The sequence below is a fragment of the Castor canadensis genome, chromosome 15 (assembly GCF_047511655.1).
Source record: "Castor canadensis chromosome 15, mCasCan1.hap1v2, whole genome shotgun sequence".
Classification (NCBI taxonomy): Eukaryota; Metazoa; Chordata; class Mammalia; order Rodentia; family Castoridae; genus Castor; species Castor canadensis.
The window spans coordinates 59,962,383-59,987,518 of record NC_133400.1 but is presented as its reverse complement, the minus strand read 5'-3'; the positions used below and the strand labels follow the sequence as shown (position 1 = coordinate 59,987,518).

The following is a 25,136-nucleotide window of genomic DNA, read 5'->3' as shown; positions in this document are numbered from 1 at the left end:
TTGTATTTTGAATGGAACTCATTTATTCTTAAAAGACAACTCCATTTTCTGTTGTTTTCCCCACCAGGGACCCAGATGGAAGGATGCTGTTAGATATTTTTGATGAAAACCTTCACCCTCTTTCGGTAATCCCCTTGTGTTTCATGAGATTTTTTTTCTTTTGCTCCTACTGGGTGAACAGGTATCTGAAAATATTTCTTTTTCTAGAAATCTGAAGTGCCACCAGACTATGACAAACACAACCCAGAGCAGAAGCAGATTTACCGATTTGTTCGGACACTGTTCAGTGCTGCTCAGCTGACTGCTGAATGTGCCATTGTCACCCTGGTGAGAAGGAGAAAGAAGAGTATTATAGAAAAAACAGAAAAGCAGTGGCTTGTGCAACAGAATCCAATCCTCTTTTCTCATTATTGGAAGACTTTAAACAATCTAAAAAACTAAAGAATCAAAAAACAGATGTGTAATATTTTGTTTCATAAAAAACAACTAAAGGAGATAAAAATGGTTATTTGTGTGGGTTAGGACCTAAGAATACAGAAAAATGGAGAAGATAACTGTTTTCTTTTGTTTCCCATGATGTATTTGACTTTAAAAATATGTCTATGTATTACTTTGGCAAAAGTAAATAAATAATTCAATGAACAAATAAATATATAGAAACATTGTGTGTTTATTTCCTTACAGAAAAGAGGGAAAGAGTTGAATTAAGCCTTAGTATGGCATCAGAGTAGTTCCAAGTATAAAAACATGCACATTTATCAGCTTACAAAAAACTATGTTGTATTTTTTGGAACCAATCACAGAGTATAACTTGCAAACTTATAACATTCAGGAGGTAAAATATGAATATGGCAGGTTTTTTCTTTGTGTTCATAGCTATAAAGACTTGGTATGAAGTAGCAGGGATAGTATGATGGGAGGAAAGCAGGGATACCATAAGGTTGCCATAGTCCTAGGGATCATAGATAGTGATGACTGTTTCTTGAACTTGATTTTTAAAAGCCTTGGAAATATGTCATCAGTGAAATGAGAACTACACTGCTGCACTTTGCAGATCAAGACAGTTGGTTAGGACTGAACTATTTGGCATGATCATCACAGCCACAAAAAGTCCTGTTTTTATTTGGTTGCATCCTGAGGCAAATGAAAATAACCAGAAGAAAAGGAAGAAGAAGAACAAACCCTCTGTCTTCTTGTATGCAAGATATAGAATAGGTCCTGTTTAAGATACTTCATACACATAGACCATGCCACATATGTATGTCAAGGCAATGAGAATTAAATATAGTTACTCGTGCACATATGGCACAAAAAATGTGCCAGACTTCCAGGAGATATCATAGTTTGGCTAACCATGTGCCAAGCCAATAGAATTAAACTTCATAGGGTTTCTAAGATACCACTAACAATGCAAAGTTAAGTTACCCTAACAAAATTACAGGATTCAGTTCAAGAAAGATAATGGCTTTACTTTACTATGTCTGCATCACACTACCTTCAGTGTTGTGAGATATGGATGTGGAACTGGGACACACGCTGAGTAAAGAAACACTAATTGTGAGGAAAATCAAAACTAGATTGTATGAGGAACAGAAGAATCAAGGATGTAAGCCCGGGGAAAGGAAGACTTATAAGAGCACAGCATGGCTACCTTGCCATATATTAGGTACTTTTGTATAGAAGGAATGGATTCCATTTTAATTTTTTCTGAGATTGGAACTGACACATGGATAGAAGTTACAGGAGACATTAGACAAAAGTAATTTCTAATGAGTGTGAGTGACAGAACTCTGTTTCTCAATTACTTACTGACTCTTCATTAGAAGAAGTGTTCATAGTGCAAGATCATCATCCACTAAGTACTTTGAGAGAGGATTCCCATATTAGAATAGAGGTAGAGTCAACTGCGATTTAATATCTGCCCTAGATCTAATATTCTAGGTGCTAAGAAATGTCAATCTTGAGATTCAGTCACCAAATATATATTAATCAATAAATAAATGTTGGTCATCTTCTGTGTATCAGTAAAAAAATACTTTGTTCCTGCCTCTTGAAATGATACATCCAACAGAAGTGCTAAGAATTAAGCAGATAATTGCATAAATAACTGGTTTAATTACTAAATTTAATTGTAATAAGAATTCAGAAAAAGAAAATGTTTTTATGACAATATAATTCAGAGTCTATTGGAGGGTAAGGGAAGGAAGTTTCTTTGTTTTTGGTGGGACACTAGAGTTTCAACTCAGGGCTTTGCCAAGCAGTCACATGCAAAGCAGGCATTCTCCAGTCCATTTTGTTCAGGTTATTTTTGGAGATGGGGTCTTATGAACTGTTTTCCCTGCTGGCCTCAAACTGCTATCCTCCTGATTTCAGACTCTCAAGTGACTAAGTTTATAGGTATGAACCACCCACTCCCAGGTGAAAGTTCTTCCTTAGCACTCAGCATCCCTTAAAACCTTTCTGATTCATTGGTGTGCTATGGATATTGGTTGAGGATTGATTTTTTTTTTCTCATTGAAAAGTTCTCCCTGAGCCACATATTATTTGATTAGATTTGGGTTCATACTTTGGCTCTTTTATTTTGTTTGAGTGATTTGTTTTTGTTGGCTCTGACACCAGAGCCCACTGCTCAATACTCTGAGCTATACCATAGAAGTGAAATTCCTTCCTTAACCTTGACTTTAAAGCTCAAAATACTATTGTTTAAATGTCACCTCTAAAACCATGGAGTGGAAGAACAATGACTCTAGAAGTAAATGCACCCATCCTTGTGAATGTATTACAGAATCTACAGAGTAAAATATTTTATCTAAATTAAAGATGGACTCTCACAAAGCTTCAAAGCGCTGATGATCTGAAAGGAGTAGCCAGTGCTTAAATGCTGTGAGTGGTGACCACTCTTGTGTCTGTAAAAGATTGGCTGATCAGATAAAACCAGGCAGTGACTGGAGGGATGACTCGAGCCACTCAATCTTTTGAAATTTCTAAGGCGTTTTGCAAGTGGAAAATCTACATTCACATGCTATATAGGCAGATCTTTACATAGGCTGAATGAATTTAGCTGGCCCAACAAGCTGCTTCATTTGACAATGACCAATTCAGTGTCTGAGAAACATCGGCATGTTTCACATCTCAGAGATATCCATCATGCCTGCCCAGAGTCAAACTGAACATGTCTATGTCTGTGAGGTAAGTTATTGAATCGATAATGTTGGTTAGCTTTGAATCAGTTAAGAAATACAACATTGTACAATAGCATTCAGCATGGAATCAAAGAAGGACCATGCAATCAGAAGGGGTCACCTAAACCATTCTTGAGTGAGGGTGTAGTTTCCATAGTGTGACTTGTGGTGAGACACTTATGGTAACTTCTGTTTAACACCTGTGGATAGTGCAGCTGCTGTGAGCATATGGCAATTGCTTGGACCTTCTTAATAAGAGAATTTACAAAATAGTCTCTAACTTAAACTGAGAGTTGTGTATTTGTCATTGAAAGCTTTTATATTCAAAGTCTTGCTTTTAATTTTATAAAGAATTATTTGGCTACAAAATACTGGCCTAGCAAAGATATTTCATGAATGAAACAAAGGAGTCTCTTTAATTTATCCTGAATTATATAAATAAGGCAAAATGAGAGCTAGGAAGAAGCAAATATGAAGATTTATTTATCTCCCAGTGATTCCACATTCCACATTTGGTCTTTGAGCAAACATTATCTATAAATGCCACAAGAACTCTTCTATAACAGACTTCAGAATAAAATACCTTTGAAAATAAACAAAATTTGATTAAAATGACATCAAACTCCATAAAGACTTTATTATAGAAATTATACAACTTCTGAACATGAAATATATATAAACTACATGAATTAGTCTCAGTTTCAATCATTTATCCTATATCCAAGAATGTATTTCTCAGCAAATATTAAGCATATTCTTGAAAAATGAAAATAGTGCACATTGAGGGCTTACTATGTTCTTGGCACAATTAAACTCTTTCTCTCTCTCATCTCATTTAACATTGCCAAGAACCCTCTGAAGTAGGTGCTACTATGATTCCCGTTATGGATAACAAAACTGACTCTTAGAGAAGTAAATAGACCAAGTTTTTTTTTAAGATAGTTCATGTGTATATAAAACAGAATTTGACTTAAGTTATTTTGAGTTTAAAGCCTGGATGTTAAAGCCTGGGCCGCGGTGACTGATGGCGCCGGCGCCTTCAGGGTGTGGAGCGGGGCCTCCGCCATGGACCTGTTCGGGGACCTGCCCGAGCCGGAGCGCGCGCCGCGCCCAGCTGCCGGTAAGCGGCGCGATGAAGGAGGGCGGCGGCTTGAGGCGGCTGCTCCGGGCCTGCTTCTGCCGCCTGCCCGGCTCCGCCATCTTCGCCGCGCAGAAGGACGAGCCGCCGCGTCCCTCGGCCCAGCGGAGGCCTCCCGGCGCCCCGGCCCCCGCGCCCGCAGCAGCGCGGGTCCTGCGTGCCTGCGAGCGCGGGAGGCGGGACGCGACCTCGGTGTCCGGAGACTTGCGTCGCGCCGTTCCTGCGCCTTCCGGGGTCGCGGGGCGGCGGGGACGGGCGTCCACCCGGTCGCTCGACCCGTCTCGTCCCGGACGCTGGTCCTGCGGCGGGGAGGCGGCCTGAGCTCCACACCTGGCACGATGGCCGCGCGGCCGGAGAACCGGCCACTCCAGTGTGGTTTGGCAAAACGTTGATCCGGACGCTTAGTTGAGGCCTTGTTTCCAAGCCTGCCTTGATGGCAGAAAACCCCGAAAGGTGCAAACTCAAGTTCAGATTCCCAGCCCCACCGCAGCCCACTAGGTCGGAGTCCGTTATTAAATAAATGCCGGCCGGCGGGGTCTGGACACCGCGGTTCGGGAACTCGTTGGTGCTGGGGGGAAAGCGGTGGTTTTGCGAGCGGCAGTGATGACCACCAAGTGGCAAGTTCACGCTGGAGGAGGGCTTGCAGTCCAGGGACACTGGGGACGGAGAGGGTGCCATTGGGCTTCCGAAGATGGGGAGACTCGCCGTTTGCAGCTCCTAGGCGAGGGAACACTGCGTTCAGATTGGAAGGCTCGGCTCTCCAACCTGCCCCTGGCATGCCCGTGTGGAGGAGGAGGTGGGCCTCGGCCACCAAGAAGGGATTGTTCTGCGCTCACCAGCGCCTGGGTTTGGCTTTTCGCGCGCATACTGCCAGCCAGTCAGTCTGTCGGGCCATTTTGAAGTTTTATCTTTTTGCCCTTGCTCCCCTTACTTCCCCCACGGGCCATTGTTGAGGGTACCAGAGCATCTGAACAACTGGGCCGTGTGTGTCTGTGACTTGGTTCAGCCATTCTTTTTCACAATAACTGCAGTTACACTTGTGGGTAAAACTGGCTTTGTCTTATCTGTCAGCGGGGTGCAATTTCTCTGTGTTTCAGGCTGAGGGTTGGATTCCCACGTGTACCACAAGCCTTTCACGGTTTTTGTCTTACTTTTCACCTGAAACTAATGTGGGGCTTCCTTGACAGGACACAAAACCTGACAACTCAGAGTCTTACAAGTTGGCACTTAGCAGCCTGTCTCCAGATCCAGTGGGGAGAGCATGTCCTGTCACTGCTTCTTCCAGACTCCACTTCAGTCCTGGCTGATGGGGTGGCAGAGGGGCTGCTTGCTGCTTTAGCTCCACTTCCCCTGAGAGTGCCTTCCCATCTGCCAGGAGGATGCTGACACTGTCACGGCACATTATTTAAAATAACTTTAAAAAAAGAGGACTTGCTTTCAGAATTTGTAGATGACTGGAAATTGAGAGGGATAGACTAAAGTGAGTGACAAAATCGAGATCCAAAGATTATTGGAAAGTAGGTAGTTCGTTAAAACCAACAAGATGAACCATATTCCAGCACTGAAAGGCACTGGCAAGAGGAACATGAATTCGAGGACAGCCTGGACTATGTAATGAGACCCTGTCTAAAAACCAAAAATCTAAAAACTCCAACAAGAAGAAGATGAGATATTTGACAGATCAAAAACCAATCAGAACCAAAACAATCAGAATTCACATTCTTATGAAAATACTATGATTTTTAAAAAAAAATAATTTGCATACCAGTAAATCACATGGATTCCTAAAGTGATGGAATGCTAAGACTGAACATGGCCCTCATGCATGAAATGCACCGGGCACAATAAAACACCTAGTCATTTTCACAGTTCCCTCAAAAAAGTTGTGTGGGAAATGGAACCGACCTTTTAGTTTGAAATCCATCTCTTCACTTACTAGCCTGTGCCTCCAGGGGCTGTTGCCACAAGTGTAAAATAGGTGACGCCTCCTACTGTCCTTGTGTGCATTAAAGAGTGTAATACATGTGCAATGGAGCAGAGTCAGTGCTTTATACACATTAGCCATTACTTTGTGAGCTGTTAACTTTTAATAGACATTTAAAAGGGAAAAACGAAGTGGATTTTGTAAAAAGCAAGCACTAAATGTTCAGAGAGGTAGGAGATAACTACAGTGTTCAGATCACATCAAGTGTGTTTTACTTCTTTTGGTTTTGTTTTCACTATCACATCTAATGTTCCTATCCTCAAGACGCTTAAATTTTTATGATCTGGTAAAAGAATGTAGAAAGAGTACATTAAGTGTTTTTCGGTATTGTACTAAATTAGTGGTTTTCATCCCAGTATTTAAGGGTTTGTTTGCTGAGTAAATAAAATTTTAAAGATCAGTCTGTCTTTTACCCTAAAGAAGTGTGTTTCTATCAGTCAAAAATGGAACTTTTCTGTCAGACCCACAAATATGCTGACTTGAGGTTCATTTGACAGCACCTTAGCTTTGGTTTTATAGGGAAGTTCACCACCAGCACATTTAAAATTAATGGTCAGCCTGGGGATATAGCTTAGTGGTATAGCATGTGCTTAGCATAAGAGGTCCTAGGTTCAATCCCAATACCACAAACAAACAAAATTAATGGTCAGCTGTCAAGAAACATTTGCTTGGCAAACTGTCTTAAAATATTTCTTCAGAGGGGGCTAGGGCATGGCTCAAGTGGGTAAGCGCCTACCTAGCAAGCGCAGAGCCTTGAGTTCAAGTGCCAGTAGCACCAAAAACAAAAATTTCTTTAAAAAATTGGAGATACAAACATAAAATAAAGGTTAAGATATTAGAAGAATAACTTTAGGGTTAAGCAAGAAAAAAGTCAGAAAAGTTAAAAAAAATTACAAACTATTAGTATTTATAAAGCGGCACAACTAATTGACTGGAAAGCAATAAATTTAAGCTTGTCTTTGAACAAATTTCAAGCAAAGATTTGTTTGAACTGGTTAATGACAAACAACAGTTACTTTGCTTTTGAGGTTTTATTTTTATCATTTTAAAAATAAATTTATGTATTAGGTGGCTTGAAATTGTATAGACCTTTTGTGAATGAAGTGGTGAATGACAAGAATATTTTGATGCTCTTGCATTAATGAGGTTTCTGATACAAAAACTAGGTTTACACAATGTTCATTATTTTGTCAGTTTATCATTGCAGTGTCCAAATTAATAACATAGAATTCAGACTGAAAAATAAAAGTCCTGTGCTTATTTCTAGGTAGAGCACATGTCAGTAGCTCAGTGTCTGCTATGTGGAAAGACCGAGAAAGTTTCTTCATCAAAACTTCCATGAATGTTTGATACCTGCTTATTTATTTTCTGCAGAAAGCAGCCTCTTGGTGTTTGATGCCCCAGAAGCAACTCTGTTGAGTTTGATTACAGAGAGATCTCCTCAAAAGAAGCCCAGCTGGATGCATCCTGCTTGTTGCCTTGCTCTTTTTCATGGAAAGAAAAGAGAAAGAAGAGCACTTTGTGGATTTGGTAATTGTTTGTAGCACTGGCAGAGCCTCAAATGATATTTGTTCTGTTACAGTGACTTCCAACAGGAGCCTTCATTTTTACTTCAGATGAAAGTTGGACAACATGCAAAGGCTTGGACTAAACACAGTCAGATGCTTTGAAATCCTAGTCATTGGTCTTTGTTTGTAAATACATTTTGCTGCTGTTACACTAGTGTTTAATTAAAATAATTTGTAAGAAAAAATAATGTGCTTTGTTTGGTTGTAGTTCTCTATTAAACATTTAAATAGAGAGCAGGTGATTATTAGAGGGGAAGGAAAAAGTGCAAAAGTTTAGGATTAGCCTTGTTTGAATAACTATTAAGTTTTAATGATTCTGATAATGTGCTCAGTCTCTTAAAGGTTATGAGGCTGATATTTCTTCACTTTTTTGTGGTGAGAGAATTAGTTTAATCATTAGGGGATGTCACTGGGGAGCTCTTGCTCAAGGGTTTCTTTTGAGTTTATTCCTGGAAAGGAATGAAACTGGCAGGAAGAAGGGCAGTTTTCTGATGTGTCTGATGACCATTTCCAGGAAAGTCTGGATAGTCAAACCACAAGGATTCCTGGGCTCTATTGTAAACATTCCCCCACCCCACCCCCAAAAAAAAAAACAACCAAAAAAGTTCACCCATAACAATTGTTACACTCTTTTATAATATTGTCATATACAAAAATCTTTCTACAAGGAGTAAAATCCTGAGGATGCTAAAAAGAAATAAATCCTAATATTTGGCAAGTGAAAAACACTGTCTTGCACAGTATAAGGTCGTTCTGCCCCATTCAGTAGACTAAATGGTAGGGGAAACCATGCTAGATGTGAGAGAGCCTTTTTAACAAATTGTCTCTGATGTGATGGGACTGAATTTTTATTCCTATAGTCTGATTTCAATGATATTCTTAAAAATCAGTAATTTATATAGTCATTAAATACCTGAGACATTAAGTTAGAACAATGATTGTCTTGTTCATTTATTTATTTGGTTGTTTATCCATGCCACAAGCATTTGCTGGGCATCTTATTAGAGACAGACACAAGGTATTTGTGGAATAAGTGAGCAAAATAGAAATATTTGTACTTTCATGGAATTTTCAACCTTAATGAAAAAATATAGCATAATAGAAAAGGTTTTCTTGAATGTGGTACTTCATATGACAGAAGTAAAACATTTGGACAACTCTCAAACTCACTCAATCAAGATGTTTTTCTCTTGGTTGGAATGTGCTCATGTTAGTACATGTGTGCTCTCTCTTCTGATTCACTTGTGAAAACATTATCTTTTTAAACCACTTGGCAGATTTTGCCTCCTTTTGAGCTGTTAGTACATGTGTGCTCTCTCTTCTGATTCACTTGTGAAAACATTATCTTTTTAAACCACTTGGCAGATTTTGCCTCCTTTTGAGCCTTGATAACTTATGAAAGATTGAACTCTGGGCAGTGACTTTGTTGCCTTAATACCTATAGTAAGCAGTTACAGTACCTATTAGATTCCTTTCCTGACCCTGTAGAATTTGGAATTTACTCATGATTGCATAAAAGTATATCATCAGACTGCTTTTTAAAAATTTATTGTCCCTTTATGAAAAAACAATCAGGTATTTTGCATGAATTCATTGTGGAAATTCTTACTAATGAATCTGGAACTTATTAGTCAAATACTTGATATAATTGATCCACTTGAGGTCTCAAAAGAAAGATAGTTTTGATAGTTTGCAAAGTATTATAACACTGTTCTCATTTCATTATCAGATGTTACTGTGGAATGTACATGTGACCATGACCATTGGCATATAACATATTCATAACCTAGGATTACTCTAAACATACTACACAACTAGAGGGACACTACCCTGCCTCTATCTCCATGCTACACAAGTGTACAATTCATTCTGGAAGTGTTCCTGAAACTCGTTCTCCTGATTAGTGGAGAGGTCATCATGGAGTTGGCAACTTATATCTTTCCACGTCTCGTTTCTCTTCATCTAAATACGTCCCTACATTTTCAGATCACACGGTCTAGACCCTGGTAAGCTAAGTGACTTTCTCACAGTCTCACATCAATCTACATACTATATATCTCTGGTCCCCCAGAAGTGTCCTTATAATTCCTGGGTCCTCAGGAATGTTTCCCATGGCCTCCCTGAGGCGAATGACACCGCAGTAACACCCCAGACATGCAGTTTAAAGGGTGTGATTTTGTTTCTCTAGCATTCACAGCTTATAAATTATACCAATTTTCTAGACCTCGAGACAAGGACTATCATATTCAGAGTGGCATTCAATTGTAAAGTTACAGGATTTCTTTCTTAATAATACAATATAAACTGAAAATATGCCTTTGAATATACCCCTGGAGAAGTTTTTGAACAAGCCCAAATTAAGAAATTGTTGTCAACTCACAACCGTTTCTGGATGATGACTTCTTTTTCTACTTCTTGAATGGAATTTAATTTTGTTAGTATGCACAGGGAAAGAGAAAGTTCTAACATTTAAGTCTCTTGATACTGCTAAACTTCCTTCCCTTAGAAGCCAATTTTACATATGAAGTCTGGAGGCCAGAGGGGCAAACTAGCAGTAAAGGCACAAGGAGCAATGCTTAACCTGGGTTAGAATAGAAATACAAAGCTCCTAAGATTTGGTCCAAACTTTGGTCTATTCAGATATTCATTTCCTATTTGTGTCCCTTTTATTTTTTTCTCTGTGCTCATTAGTCTGGCTAGGAAGTCACGTGGTTCATATATTTTGATGCTGTTAGGTGGAGTATAAAATTTCATGGCAATTATTACTAAGCAAATGTCCTTGTCCTGTTTCGTCATTTTTGCCCAGAATTAGGCATTACCCCAGTACTCTCTTTTGGTTATGTTGGCTATTGGCTAGTTACATTTTCATTTATCTTCATTTTTTTTGAGGTTCTTTTTTTTTTTTTTTTTAACCTTCAAAGACCCCTTGCATGTGTGTTTGGGTTCACCAGATAGGGTCCTTCCATAGTAAGCCCTTCTTATACTCAGATTCAATATATATGATTATGACCAAACAGTAAGTTAAAAAAGCAATTAACACTAAAAATAAGGCAAGGTGCTGATATGTCCAGGGACTTCAGGCGTTTCCTAGAGAGTGTGAGAGAGGGCCCAGGCTTTGGTGAGACAGCAGGGCAGTCAGTGGTGCATGTCCTGTCTCTGCTGAGCCTCAGGCCCTTGCAGGTGTCCCCGGGGCTTTGATCACCAGTGGGGCCACCATGGACCTGTGGAGTCTGAAGCTGGAGACCAAGGTTGGCGCGCCTGCTCCTCGCTCCTCCGGAACGCGCGAGCGTGAGGCTCTCGCGGGCACGCGCGTGGATTTGGAACCCTTAATTGTCATGTCATGGAATGTTACTAGTCTCCTAGGACAAGTTCCCTGGAAACCAAAACTGGTAGAGCGACTGTCCGCGACACTGCTCCAGGAGAACTACCTTGCTCAACTGCTGATATGTACAGATACAAGGGTAAGCCGGGGCCCTGATGCTCCCCACCCAGGAGGGACGGCCACCGCCCGCCGGCCCCTCGCACCCCTCCCTGGTCCACCTCCTGCAGCCCAACCACCCCTCACTCTCCGCCCCTCTTCTAGCCCATAGGAGACCTTGCCACTGCCCCTTTGGGGATTTCATGCCAGGGTTCCTGGATGCACCTGGAAGACGGTACCGGCTCAAGCTGGGTATGCTCACCCCTTGCGGGATCAGTCACCCCCAAGGGGCCAGGCTCTGTGCGGGAAACTGCAGGATGGTCTGCAACCCAGCGACCAAGCAGATTTGCCCCAGCAGTAACAACCAGAGGCCACCTCCAGTGCCACGTCAGATGGTCTGCTGGACACTGGCCTCCAGGGAAAGAAATGCCCAGGAGCCTAGCGTAAAGGAGACCACAGTGAATGCCCTGAAAGGCTCGAATAAAGGGATAGTGCAGAAAGAAGGAGCAGGGCAGATGACCAACTCCACGCTGGCCTCCCCAGCAAGAAATGCCCAGCAGCCAGGTGCAAAGGACGCCACTCTCAAAGAGACAATGCAAAGTAGGGAGGAGGAAGAGTCCCAAATACTTAGAGATGGCAAGAAAAGCAAGAGAAAGGGCCATGAGAGTAGTGGGAACAGCCCGTCAACATCTGAACCCCTCCTGGCCGATGGCTCTTCTGCTAGTCTTGTACAGAAACCTGTACCCCTGAAGAGAAGTCTCGCTTCTGAGACCTCTGATGACCCCTTAAATAAGCGGGCACGCATGTGTTCTAGGTGCTCCCCGCCAAGCAAGTTCACATGTGGCATCCCAGTGCCCAAGCGCAATGCAATCATGAGTTCCTACAGCTCCACTGGAGGCGTCTCCCAGCTGTGGAAGAGGAGGGGGCACACCTCAGCCCTCCTCTCTGGACCAGCTTCCTCCCACTGCCAGCAGCCAGGGAGGACAGCAAAGAACAAAAGAGAGGAGGGGCTGGGGCATGGCTCTAGTACTACTGCTCCCACTCCCCAGGTGATGGACAAGGAGTCCCATGGACAAAGGGCTACAGATGACACCACAAGGAAGGAGAAAAAGTCCTCCATGTCACTACCCACACCTGGCAGCTCTGGGAGCAGGAAACGCAAGCGGCGCGGGGACCCACTGACCTGCCCTTTACCTCCCTTGCTTGCCTATCCTATCACTCCTGAAGTCCATAGAGAGAAGAAGGCCAGATTCCAGCGGTTTAGCAAGGCTCTGGAGGACAAGACTGTTGTGGCCTCTAACTGTGTCACTAAAGAGCCTTGCCTCACTTTCACGCTACCTGCAATAGGGCCAGCTTCCTTGCCATCCTCACTCCCCACGCCTGCACAAGGCCCAGGTGCTACCCCGCTGCTGGCCAGTCCAAAGACAGTGGAGATCCCTGACTGCACACCACCCTTACCAGCACCTGCCGATGTAGTCAGCACTACCACCCCTGCACCAGGCCCAGGTGCTACCCCACTGCTGGCCAATCCAAAGACAGTGGAGATCCCTGACTGCACACCACCCTTACCAGCACCTGCCGATGTAGTCAGCACTACAACCCCTGCACCAGGCCCAGGTGCTACCCCACTGCTGGCCAATCCAAAGACAGTGGAGATCCCTGACTGCACACCACCCTTACCAGCACCTGCTGATGTAGTCAGCACTACAACCCCTGCACCAGGCCCAGGTGCTACCCCACTGCTGGCCAATCCAAAGACAGTGGAGATCCCTGACTGCACACCACCCTTACCAGCACCTGCCGATGTAGTCAGCACTACAACCCCTGCACCAGGCCCAGGTGCTACCCCACTGCTGGCCAATCCAAAGACAGTGGAGATCCCTGACTGCACACCACCCTTACCAGCACCTGCCGATGTAGTCAGCACTACAACCCCTGCACCAGGCCCAGGTGCTACCCCACTGCTGGCCAGCCCAAAGACCATGCCGAACCCTGACTGTGCAGTGTCCTTACCAGGACCTGCTGTTGTAGTTAGCACTGGAACTCCTGCACCTGCCAAGCCACCTGGCCACACACTGACCCTGACCGCAGAAAGGCCAGCTTCCTGTCCAGCCTCCGTCCCCACCTCAGGCCTAAGCACTATCCCACTGGTTGGGCACTTGAAAAAGATGAAGAATCTACAGGCCCCACCATCTTTTCCAGTGGTGGTTGGTGTGGTTACTACTGTAGCTCCCGCACCTCCGAAGACAACTGGCCTTCCAGCTGTCCTTAGTTCTTCACATTCAGTGACCTTTGCAGGAACATCTTCAGCAGCTTCTGTGGGGCAGGCACCTACTTCCTCCTCAGTTGTGCCTATGGATACATCATCCCCTCCACCCCTTCAACCTGCAGTTTCAGTCAATCTACAAGGCCCCCCCATACTTCCAACAGCTTCTGTGGGGCAGGCACCTACTTCCTCCTCGGTTGTGCCTATGGATACATCGCCCGCTCCACCCCTTCAACCTCCAGTTTCAGGCAATCTACAAGGCCCCCCCATACTTCCAACAGCTTCTGTGGGGCAGGCACCTACTTCCTCCTCAGTTGTGCCTATGGATACATCGCCCGCTCCACCCCTTCAACCTCCAGTTTCAGGCAATCTACAAGGCCCCCCCATACTTCCAACAGCTTCTGTGGGGCAGGCACCTACTTCCTCCTCAGTTGTGCCTATGGATACATCGCCCGCTCCACCCCTTCAACCTCCAGTTTCAGGCAATCTACAAGGCCCCCCCATACTTCCAACAGCTTCTGTGGGGCAGGCACCTACTTCCTCCTCAGTTGTGCCTATGGATACATCGCCCGCTCCACCCCTTCAACCTCCAGTTTCAGGCAATCTACAAGGCCCCCCTATACTTCCAACAGCTTCTGTGGGGCAGGCACCTACTTCCTCCTCAGTTGTGCCTATGGATACATCGCCCGCTCCACCCCTTCAACCTCCAGTTTCAGGCAATCTACAAGGCCCCCCCATACTTCCAACAGCTTCTGTGGGGCAGGCACCTACTTCCTCCTCAGTTGTGCCTATGGATACATCACCCGCTCCACCCCTTCAACCTGCAGTTTCATCCAAACTACAAGGTGTTCTCTGGCCTGCCCCCACTCAAAACCCAAAGGCCCTTGGCAGCATGCCTACCAACCATTCCTCCCCTACTGGCCCTGGCCTGACCTCTGCCGTTTCCATGAAAAGCCAGGGAAACAAACCCTCTCTTTCCACACATGTGGGCACATTCCCAGCCTCTTCTCACCACACCATCCCCCCCAGGACCAAAACTACCATCCCGCCCATCAAGCCCCAAAGTGGCCTCGTTATACCTCGTAATTTCCTACACATGCCAGCCCACTGTTTAATGCAGACAACTGCTTTAGTTACCGGTCCCCCCATGAACACTAGTTCAGCCACACTCACCACCACTGGTCCAGCCAGTCGATCTTCCTCAAAGCCTATGAGTGGTTTTGGGGTAAAGAGCGTGGCCAGCACCACCTCCACCACCACCAGCACCACCACCACCAGCACCACTGCTTCCACCACCACCTTGACCTCTCAGGGAATCCACCTTGGGGCTTCTGCTCCCTCTGGTGCCCACAACCCAGTGGCCCCGAGCTCCTTCCAGATACCCCAGCCCTCTACCCTGTCCACATCTGCACCACCCACCTCTTTTGGTCAGCCCCTACCCAGTACTAATCCCAGCACCCCTGGCATCAGTGGCCTTAACCACCCACTCACTACTGCTACCAGTCTGGGGACGCTGAGAGTCGGAGACACCACCAACCCTTCCTCCAACACCCATCCCGTCCCCCCACCCTACACAGGACCCAAATCCCAGCCCACCAATGGAGGCTCAAAGAAGCAGAAGAAGAGGGTCAAGATGTCAGCCCTTATTAAAGCATTCGCTGCTCTTTCACTGGCCGATTCTGTGCCACTCCAGGCACACAAGCAGCAGAGTCAACCGAAACTGGACAAATCCATGAGGTCTTTGGTGGCTAAGTTTTCTAAACTTTCCTTTGTTTGAGAGGCTCTGCCTCAGTTATGCATTATTACTATGGATACATTATTAGTATAGATATATTTCCATTTGTTTAAAAATAAAGATACATTTCTGTATTTTAAAATAAGCAGAGTAAATACATTAATTTCATGTGTTCATGGGGCATCAGACACAGATATCTGGAAACTTTGCAAGTATTATCAACCCCAGTGCCCTTTTTTAAATAGGTCAGGATTCTAAGGCTGAGAAGAATGAAACAAACTCAGGGAGATCTCTGACAGAGATAAATTGAAACATGAAGCTCCTACATTTTGGTCCAAACTTTGAGTCTCCATCTGAGCTAAAGCTTACCGTGTTGTACTGTTTATTTGGTTAGTTGGTGGAGTTAATGCCAAAATTTTAATTCCTGGAAGGACTTTGCCTGAGATGTTGCATTTTTTTTTTTTTTTTTTGCCTAAGTCATTGGCTTGTATCTTAGTATCAATAGTCTGCATGAAAAAACTCTCTAAATCTTGCTTTTGGAACAAAGTTCTATACGGAAGATGACATATCTGTGTCATCATAGGTGATATCATAGGTTATTGAGAGAGTTTCCTAACAGCTTTGGCTGAAGACAGTTATTCAGCTTGGGGTTCCCCATTTCCTCTTTTTGCAGCAATGTTGCAAGGAGAGGAAGTAACCAAGTGGATCTGGTTTAGAACCATTCTCCATCTCTCTGTCCAGCATCTGTACTGCTCTGGGGTGATTCAAATAGCCCTTTGTCAAAGCTAACTGCTTGCTTTTCTTCTGAGAAACACCCTTTTGCCTAATGTGGGTTTTAAAACTTCCTCATCAAAAGGTGGAAGTGTGTGTCACTCATTGGCCTGCACTGGTAGGAGGAATATTACCAGTTCCTCCAAATGAAGGCAGATGTTTGCAGAAATGAGTCAACACCAAGAAAGTTTTTAAGATCACATAAAATTGTATTAATACAAGATTGTTGTGTTTTAATAAAGCCCACAGCCTGTCTTCAAGGCTTCAGCAAGGGTCTTCTGTAGCACTTGGATATTTCCCGCACATGTTTCCACCTCTAGGTTCTCATATGTATTTACTTCAAGTTGTAGCGGCCCAATAAAACTGTGCAGTTCTTTCGCTTGAAGGTTATTAGATTGTGGAAACAACTTGGAGTGAAAGGCTGAATTTTAGTCAAGGGTATATTTGCATGGTCCCATTTTTGTAAGTATCAAAGTATTTTCCAGACATGGAGGCTGACCTCTTACAGTGGCTTTGTTCAAGTTGGATTAGCCAGACAAGACTGCTGCATTTTAAGTTGCTGCTTTTGATTTTTACCTTGGATTCCCTTTGTCTCTGGATAATTTCCATGAATCACTGCAGAACCATGAAAAATTGAATATTTGAGGATTTGTGTGTATGTGTATGCTGCTATTGTTGCTGGATTTTGCTTTACTTTGTTGGCTATAGTTAAGAAAAAGCTACATGCTTATTTTATGTTTATTCACTCCACACTCTTGTTGGCTTTGGGGAATTTCTTTAGCTGAGCCTTGTACTCACCAAACACACACACACACACACACACACACACACACACACACACACACACACATGCCCACTGGGTGACAAGTGTCTGCTACAGGGGATACAGTCTTGATCTGTCGCAACTCCTTGAACTTGACACATTCAGGTTATTCATCCCACAATCAGTGTAATCAAGAAGTTCCCTGTGATGTGTGGCAGAGCCTAGTGTTTAGGATTGTATCTGTATATAAGCTCCACTGTGAGCACTGTAATTGGCAAAATGTGCATGAGCGGCTCTGACCTCCTTGGTTACATGAAGGAAGAGCAGGGGCGAGAGGGGAAATGCTCTGCAAATATCTGATTCCCATGGAAGCTTTGCTTGTTTTGTTGCTGGACCACTGCCAGGCAAATGCTGCTCACATCTTTTAAGAAATCCCAGCTGCAGAAGGAGTTGCTGAACCCAGTAGAGAGTGTTGCCAAGACATTCTGTTGGAGCACTGCTGTGGCAATGAGCAGACATTCTCTGAAAAAGGAAAATAAAAGCTCATGGAAACGTTTAAGATAAAAGGAGACTTATCTATATGACCATGTCTACATAAACACAGTTTGGGATTTGGGGACCAAGTTCACACTATTATTAATACTGTCAAGGCTCTTTTGTTCTAGGTGGCTTTAGGAAATTTTTCTCTTAGCTTAGATGATATCAGGTCTCAACTGGTGAATATGAAGTATATTGTTTTTTACATGAATTTTCTTTTTTTTTTTTTTGTGCTGGGTTGAACTGAAGGCCGTGGCTCATGCTAGGTAAGCACTATGTTACTGAGCTGCATCTCCAGCACTGTATAAAGTATTCTAAAAAGTCACAAGTATAAAAATGTAAACTTCTGCTGGATTCAGTGACATATACTATAATCTCAGAACTCAGGAGACTGAGGCAGGAGAATCACCAGGTTCCAAGCCAACGTGAGCTAAATGGTGAGTTCAAGGCCATCCAAGCCTACATAACAAGACATTTCCTCAAAAATGTAACCTACAATTAATAATATGGTTAGAGAAAGTAAATTTGGATATGATAGCTGTGGGCAGAAGGCACAGGTTGCTCAGCTGCTTTTGCTCCATTCCTTGATGGTCGGTCTCTGTGTCCATGAGACAATTCCTCCACATCCTTTGTTTTCAGTTCACTATGACTTCATCATTAATCTCAGTCCATGAATAACATGTAGCAATAGGGAGGAAAAACCACATGGATGAATGAATCACTACTATTGCTTGAAGCTGCAGGTGTGACTTGGGGTGATGACACACATAAAGATGAGGATGAAACCTTCCTCCATAGACCAACTTACAGTCAGGAGGAAGTTTTTGGTCAGTCACTGCTTGGGGGCTTTTAGATAATCAAATCACATCCTCTTTCCCCCATCCTCAGTTTGGAACCTATTGAAATATGAGATACAAGTGAAACAAAGGGAGAGCAAAATATTACTACCGTTACTGATAAAAACTGCATCAAGGAATACAATTTAATTTGTGCTCAAATGGGCATCTAATATCTTCTCTACTATCCATAGTGAATCAAATCTCCCACTCAAAAATATAGAAATTCCACTTGCAGGGGACATCTCACATAACTGAGAGAATGCAATGCTCTGTACAGAAAACTATCTCTGCAAGATATCACAGCCCTCAGGACCTTCCCACAGGTTCACATCACATTGAACTCATCCTTCCATAAGGAAGCATGGGAAAGGAATGAGGAGAGAGGCCAGATGGTAGCAGAAAGCCTTCCATAGAAATGTGAGAGAAGAGAAGGCAAAAGTTTCTTGACATCTATTAGCAGCACAAAGAAAGTCTGAACTAGCTTCACTGTGTGCCATACTTGCAAAAATGTGCAGTAGTGACTCCGACTCGGACGTCTTTGGTCACATGAGGACAGGCAGGGGAGAGAGGAGGAAGCACTGTGAGCATCTGATTCCCATGGGAGTTTTGCTGCTTTTGCTTCAGGGGCACTGTGTGGCAAAGGCTTTGTAGTTGATGAAGCGAGAGAACAGTCAGTACCTGAAGAGTTCAAGGAGTGAAGTAGACAATGAGCCCAGGAAGTAAGGGGACTGAAAATAGCGGAGAGCAAGATGAAGGATAGAGACCAGTGATTAAGGCCAATTTTTCTAGCTCAGCTGGACAGGTAAGAGGCTGAACAGCCCATCTGGCAGGTTTAGAGGGCTAAGAATACAAAAACTACACTTCAAGTTTTGAGAAAGGGAAAATACTGGTGGGCCTTGGTTTCCTAGGGTTTGGGATTCCTGAAGAGCAAGGGGAAAGTGTAAATGATAAGTAAAAATATTCTCAAAGAATAGAAGCTCATTTTAGAAGCTTCTTAATCTCCACAGTTAAATTGAGGACATCCCAGATTGCAGATACCCATAGGTGTTTAGTAGAAATGAACACAATTACTTCCTAATGAGTGATAATACCATCCTAGTCCTCACTGCATTTCTATAAAAAATATTACAAACCCCATCTGGCACATAAGGGAAAAATCCTTACACACAATTAGACAAGGTCGCATGGATGAAGTGAATGGAAACACTAGAGTAGAAACATTGGGAAGGTTACAGATATTGGTGTTGTCAGGCATAGACCTTTGGAATAACTGTACTTTGTGTTGTTCAAGGAGAAAAGAGACACTATGAAGAATTCTGAAAGCAAAAAATAAAAACTTTATACTGCAATTATAAAGTTCTAAAGTGGAAGTTTAAATTTAAAAAATACACTAACCCAAATTAATAACTCAATGGAGAGGTTTAATAGCAGTTCAGATATAGCTAAAGAAATAATTGATAAAATAGAATACAGGTCAGGTGAAAATATTCAAAACAAATTCTTCCTTTACCCAGCAGGCCAATAATGAAAGAAATGCTTAAAGAACATTCTTTTTGGGTTCTTTTTTTTTTTTTTGAGACAAGGTCTCACTATGTAGTTCAAGCTGTCCTCATATCCTCTTGTATCATCTTTTGAGTTCTGGGACTACCACACACCCAGAAAAGTGCCACCACACCCAGCAAAGAGCATTGTTTAGGTAAAAAATAAACAAGACCATGTGGAAGCTAAGAAGTTCATGTAAATGGAAAAATGAGGCCTGTTAACACTATTCCAGGTATGGGGGAGGGGAGAATAAAGGAGAATGATGGATGGGGAGAATTCAACTATGGGTATATTGCAATAAGTTTTGTAAATGTCACAATGCACCCCCAATGCAACAATTCAAAAAAGGCATGAAAAGATATATATATGTATATTCACTTAATATTGTGTGTATAAAATAAAAATAGACCATCATATAAATTGGGAGAATAAAATAATTTATTTTCAGATTGTCTAGGAAGAGGGTAGAGGCAAAAATGAAGTTAAGACATTTATAACCTCTAGGACAAGTGTGCTACAAGAAGAGTAAAATATCATGTAACTTCCAAGACAATGGGAGGAGGCAATAAAGAAATGTAAATAATACAAAAGAAAGAAAGAGAGAAAGAAGAAAACTCCCTGTAGGCAAAATGATAAGAAATGAGTGATACAGTTCATTAAAGTTTTACATGGAAAGATGATATTGAGTAATCAAGTCAATTTAGAAAACAAGGAAGGACGAAGACCATTCTATCTTATTTCAGGACTTAATAAATGGCTGTAGAGATCAAGATTATTGTATTTGCAAGGAGTAGAACAGAGAATCCACAAACAGCTCCATATAAATGCAGACAATTGATTTTTGAGAAAGGTGCAAAGGACAATGTTGTCAGCAAATGGTATTTCACCAACTGGAAATCCATAGCTGTCCCTCACCTGCCACAGGGGAAAAATAATCCAAACATCATACAAAATTAAATTTAAATGGATTTAAATGCAAAATTATAAAACTGACAGAAGATAATATAAGACAAAACCCTCAGTGTTCATAGAGTTCTTATTGGGACACAAAGTAAGATACATAAAAGAAAAATGTTTATATCTGTATCTATGTCTAATCTCTCTATATATGTAGGTGGTATTGGAGTTTGCACTCAGGACCTTGTGCTTGCAAGGCAAGTACTCTGTCACTTGAGCCATACCCCAGTCCTTTTTGCTTAAGTTATTTTTCAGATAGGGTCTCATGCTTTTTGCCTGGGTCTGGCCTCAAACTGTGACCCTCCTTATCTCTGCCTGTAGCTGGGTTTGCAGGTATTCCCCACTACATGTGGCACCATTAAGGACCACTAAAAAGGATGGAAAAGCAAGCTACAGACAGGGAGAAAATATTTGAAATGCACATCTTAATAGAGAACTCATATCTAATGTACAGAAAAGCTAAAACTCAACAGTAAAACAAGAAAAAATCCAATTAGAAAATGGGCAGAAGATAGCGAAATTTTACCAGAAAGAATATATGAATGTCAGTGAGCATATCAATAGGTGGTCAGCACGATTAGTCATTAGGGAAATCACAATTAAGACCAAGGTGGCATTCACAATATAGCTATTACAACTGCTAAAATAAAAAACAGTACTCAAAATATCCTAATAAGTCAATTTTTTAAAATGGGTAAAAACTTGAATAGACGTGTCTCCAAAAAGACATACACATGGCCATCAGGTATATGAAAACACTATCAACATCATTAATCATCAGAGCTGCAAATCAAGCTATACATGATATACGTGATACACCTACTTGGTAGGCTGAGGTGGATCAAATTGTGGTTTGAGGCCAACCTGGGCAGGGACCTTGTGAGATCTCCATTTCAACCAATAGCTGGGTGTGGTGGCACAAGCCTGTCATCCCAAGCTATGTGAGAGGATTATAATTCCAGACAAGCCTAGACAAACAGTTAGTAAAACATCATGTCAATGGAAAAGAGCTAGATGTGGTAGCAACTGTCTGTCATCCTAGCCACAGCAGGACATTTAAAATAGGAAGATTATGGTTCAGGCACACCTGGGCAAAAAGGGAGACCCTATCTGCAAAATAACTAGGACAAAATGGACTGGAGATATGGTTCAAGTGGAGAGTGCCTGCTTAGCAAGCATGAATCCACAGTACACACACACACACAAAATCAAAATGAGATATCACTTTACACCTGTTAGGATAGCACTCATCATCTAAATAAAAAATACATTCAGAGAATGTGGGGAGTTGTCTAGCTTTGGTGGGAGAGTTCAGTTACTATGAAATACAGTAAGCAAGTACCTAAAAAATTATAAATATTGTTACATATGACCTAGAAACCCTACTTCTGGGTGTCTAGCAAAAAGAATTGAAATCAGAATCTCAAAGGGGTATTAGAACACCAATCAATGTTCACTGCAGCAGCACTCAAGCCAAGATTGGAACAACCTAAATATCCATGGATGGATGAATCTACCAGGACTAATATTGTATATACATACAAGGGAATATAACCTTCAGTCTAAAAACATAACAAAATCCTGCAAAGTGACCACATTCATGGACCTTGAAGACATTATGCTTAGCACCATAAACCAGTCACACACAGAAGGACAAATACTGTATTCACCTCTCAATGGCACTAAATAGTCATGTTCAGAGGATCGGAGAGTAGGATTGTGTGGTCCATGGCCTTGGAGGAGGGGAATGGAAAGTTTCTAGTTAGTGGGCATGAAGTGTTCATGAGGCACCACGAGTAAGTTCTAAAAATCTACCCTATAGTGCTGAGCCCAGGGAACCCAGTACTGTAGGGTACACTTAAAATTTTGTTAAAAGGGTAGATCTCATGCTAAGTTTTCTTACCATAATGAAATAAAAAATTAAACAACAGTGACAATATTCAGTGCTGGCAAGTATTGAATGCTAATAGCTATCTGACTCAGGGGCAGGTGTTTACTTCTATTAATACCTTTAAACATGATGGTTCACTTGACCATTTTATGTTTATATAGAGTTTTATATTCCATGAGGCAATTCTGATAAGCGGAATTTTTTAGATTTGGCGTTCACAATTGTTCTGAGTTTTCCATGGCAGTAATTATTAGTCCTGTATTTAGAAAAGGAAATTGCCTCACCAAAAGCACACAACTATTCAAAGGCAAAGCCTGGTCCCAAACTCAGCCTTCTCAATTTTTGGCCCAGTGCCATTGTTACCTTGTCATGCTCCCTTCCTTCCTGTATTGTTGCCAGTGCAGTGCATCCTGCTCTGGGGAAAGCAGGGTCAAGGGTCATCTTAGAAAAAGTGCATTTCTCTCTTTGGCACCTTCCTCATGTTGGTGCTTCTGCCTCAGTTTCCTGGAACCCTGTGCCTCTATGATTGTGACTCTTCTATGGTGTATGTACGTTTCTGAGTGTATGTATGGAAAAAAAAAACTTTATAATCAGTACTCTTGTGCAAAGGTCTATCCACATGTCTTTTTCCTCAAAACTTCTTGTCTCTGATCTTTCAGCTTCTTTCCATCTGGATCCTGAGAAGATTTTATGGACTTAATTATTTTCCCCTCCCTCTAGATTCTTAGATTCTCCCCCACACCCCCAGTACCTAAGGGCATGACTACATTTGGAGATAGGAATTTAAGAGAAAAATTCAAATGAGGATATCAGGATAGGACCGTCAATCTGACTATGTCTTTATAAGAAGAGGATAAGAAACACAGACAAACACCAAGCATGTTAATTCAAAACTGGACAATCATGTAAAGAGACAAGAAGATGGTGGTTACCAGCAAACCAAAGACAGAGGTTTCAAGAGAAACCAACCCTGCAGCAGCTTGATCTTTCACTTACAGCCTCCAGAACTGCAAGTTCATAAAGTACTGTTGTTGAAATCAACTAGTCTGTGACTTCTTTTTTACAGTATTTCTAGACAATTAAGAGAGAAATTATGCTAACCACTCAGGCCATTCAGCACATCACACATAAATCCATACACATTCTTAGGCTGCTGTCTTTCCAAACTAAGTGAATTATCAGGTGTTCCAGCCAAACTAGGATACTAGGAGAATTTTCCTTCATTGCTGAAAGGCTACTCCTGATCAGTCCTTTCTTACTTTACTTATTTTGAGCCAACACTTTTCTATTTTTTTTAATTCATATGTGCATACAATGTTTGGGTCATTTTCTCCCCTTCCCCTCACCCCCTCACTTACCCACCCTAACCCCTTGCTACCAGGCAGAAACTATTTTGCCCTTATCTCTAATTTTGTTGTAGAGAGAGTATAAGCAATAATAGGAAGGAACAAGGGTTTTTGCTGGTTGAGATAAGGATAGCTATACAGGGAGTTGACTCACATTAATTTCCTGTTGCATGTGTGTTACCTTCTAGGTTAATTCTTCTTGATCTAAACTTTTCTCTAGTTCCTGGTCCCCTTCTCCTATTGGCCTCAGTTGCTTTAAAGTATCTGTTTTAGTTTCTCTGCGTTGAGGGCAACAAAGGCTATCTAATTTTTTGGGTGTCTTACCTATCCTCATACCTTCCTTGTGTGTTCTCGCTTTATCATGTGATCAAAGTCCAATCCCCTTGTTGTGCTTGCCCTTGATCTAATGTCCACATATGAGGGAGAACATATGATTTTTGGACTTTTGGGCCAGGCTAACCTCACTCAGAATGAGTTTCTCCAATTCCATCCATTTACCTGTGAATGATAACATTTCATTCTTTTTCATGGCTGCATAAAATTCCATTGTGTATAAATACCACATTTTTAAAATCCATTTGTCAGTGGCGGGGCATCTTGGCTGTTTCCATAACTTGGCTATTATGAATAGTGCTGCAATAAACATGGGTGTGCAGGTGTCTCTGGAGTAACTAGTGGGTGGACAAAAGGAAAGCAATCCACAAGAGACTGAAAAGGAGAAGAAAAGCCTGAAAGGACTAGGAAGGTGGTGCCAAGAAGGCTTTGAGGTAGAAGCATTTCAAGGAGAGTGTTTTGGTGCTGTAGAGATGTCAGATCAAAATACAAAGGAGATATGTTTATTGTATCTGGTAACAAATAGCTTACTGGTGATTTTGGCAATAGGAGTGTCAGCAAAGTGGAATTAAGAAATCCCAATGGCAATGGGTTGAGGTGTGGGGGAATCAAGAGTAGTTCCAATGAATATAGGATGCATTTTAGAGAAGTTGGTTGTGAAATGAAAAGGAGATGTAACACAAGTTCATATGCAAAAATAATGTCCAAGTTATTTAATGTCATACAATGTTGTAGTTAAAATGGTTTAAATAGTTCTACAGAACACTTCAGAAGAAATGCCTTTCTTTCCAGTTCTTAAATATTTAGAATTTGTGCCAACTCTTAATATTCAAAATTCTTGTTTAACATATTCTTTTTCAACTTAC

The 25,136-nt window shown here is 42.1% G+C and overlaps 1 protein-coding gene and 1 long non-coding RNA gene across 5 annotated transcripts in view; one reads left to right on the top strand and one right to left on the bottom strand.

The window, feature by feature from the left end:
- Positions 1–8,807, top strand: part of LOC109677180 (cyclin-Y-like) — a 179,040-nt gene extending 170,233 nt beyond the window's left edge. Inside the window, exons 8-10 of the mRNA XM_074056307.1 lie at positions 68–125; positions 208–327; positions 7,679–8,807. Coding sequence (XP_073912408.1) covers positions 68–125; positions 208–327; positions 7,679–7,723 — 223 coding nt within the window. The 3' untranslated portion in view covers positions 7,724–8,807. The remainder of the gene's footprint in view (positions 1–67; positions 126–207; positions 328–7,678) is intronic.
- Positions 8,808–16,250: 7,443 nt separating this feature from the next.
- Positions 16,251–23,925, bottom strand: LOC141417478 (uncharacterized). Of its 4 annotated transcripts, none has more exons than XR_012442056.1 (3): positions 21,524–23,925; positions 18,171–18,258; positions 16,251–17,347 (listed from the first exon to the last, which is right to left on the bottom strand). It is a non-coding gene; the product is annotated as an uncharacterized lncRNA (long non-coding RNA). The 4 variants fall into 4 exon arrangements; XR_012442054.1 differs by lacking the exon at positions 16,251–17,347 and having other exon boundaries at positions 17,542–18,258; positions 21,524–21,668; positions 22,710–23,925; XR_012442055.1 differs by lacking the exon at positions 16,251–17,347 and having other exon boundaries at positions 17,542–18,258; positions 21,524–22,847; positions 22,955–23,925.
- Positions 23,926–25,136: the final 1,211 nt, after the last annotated feature.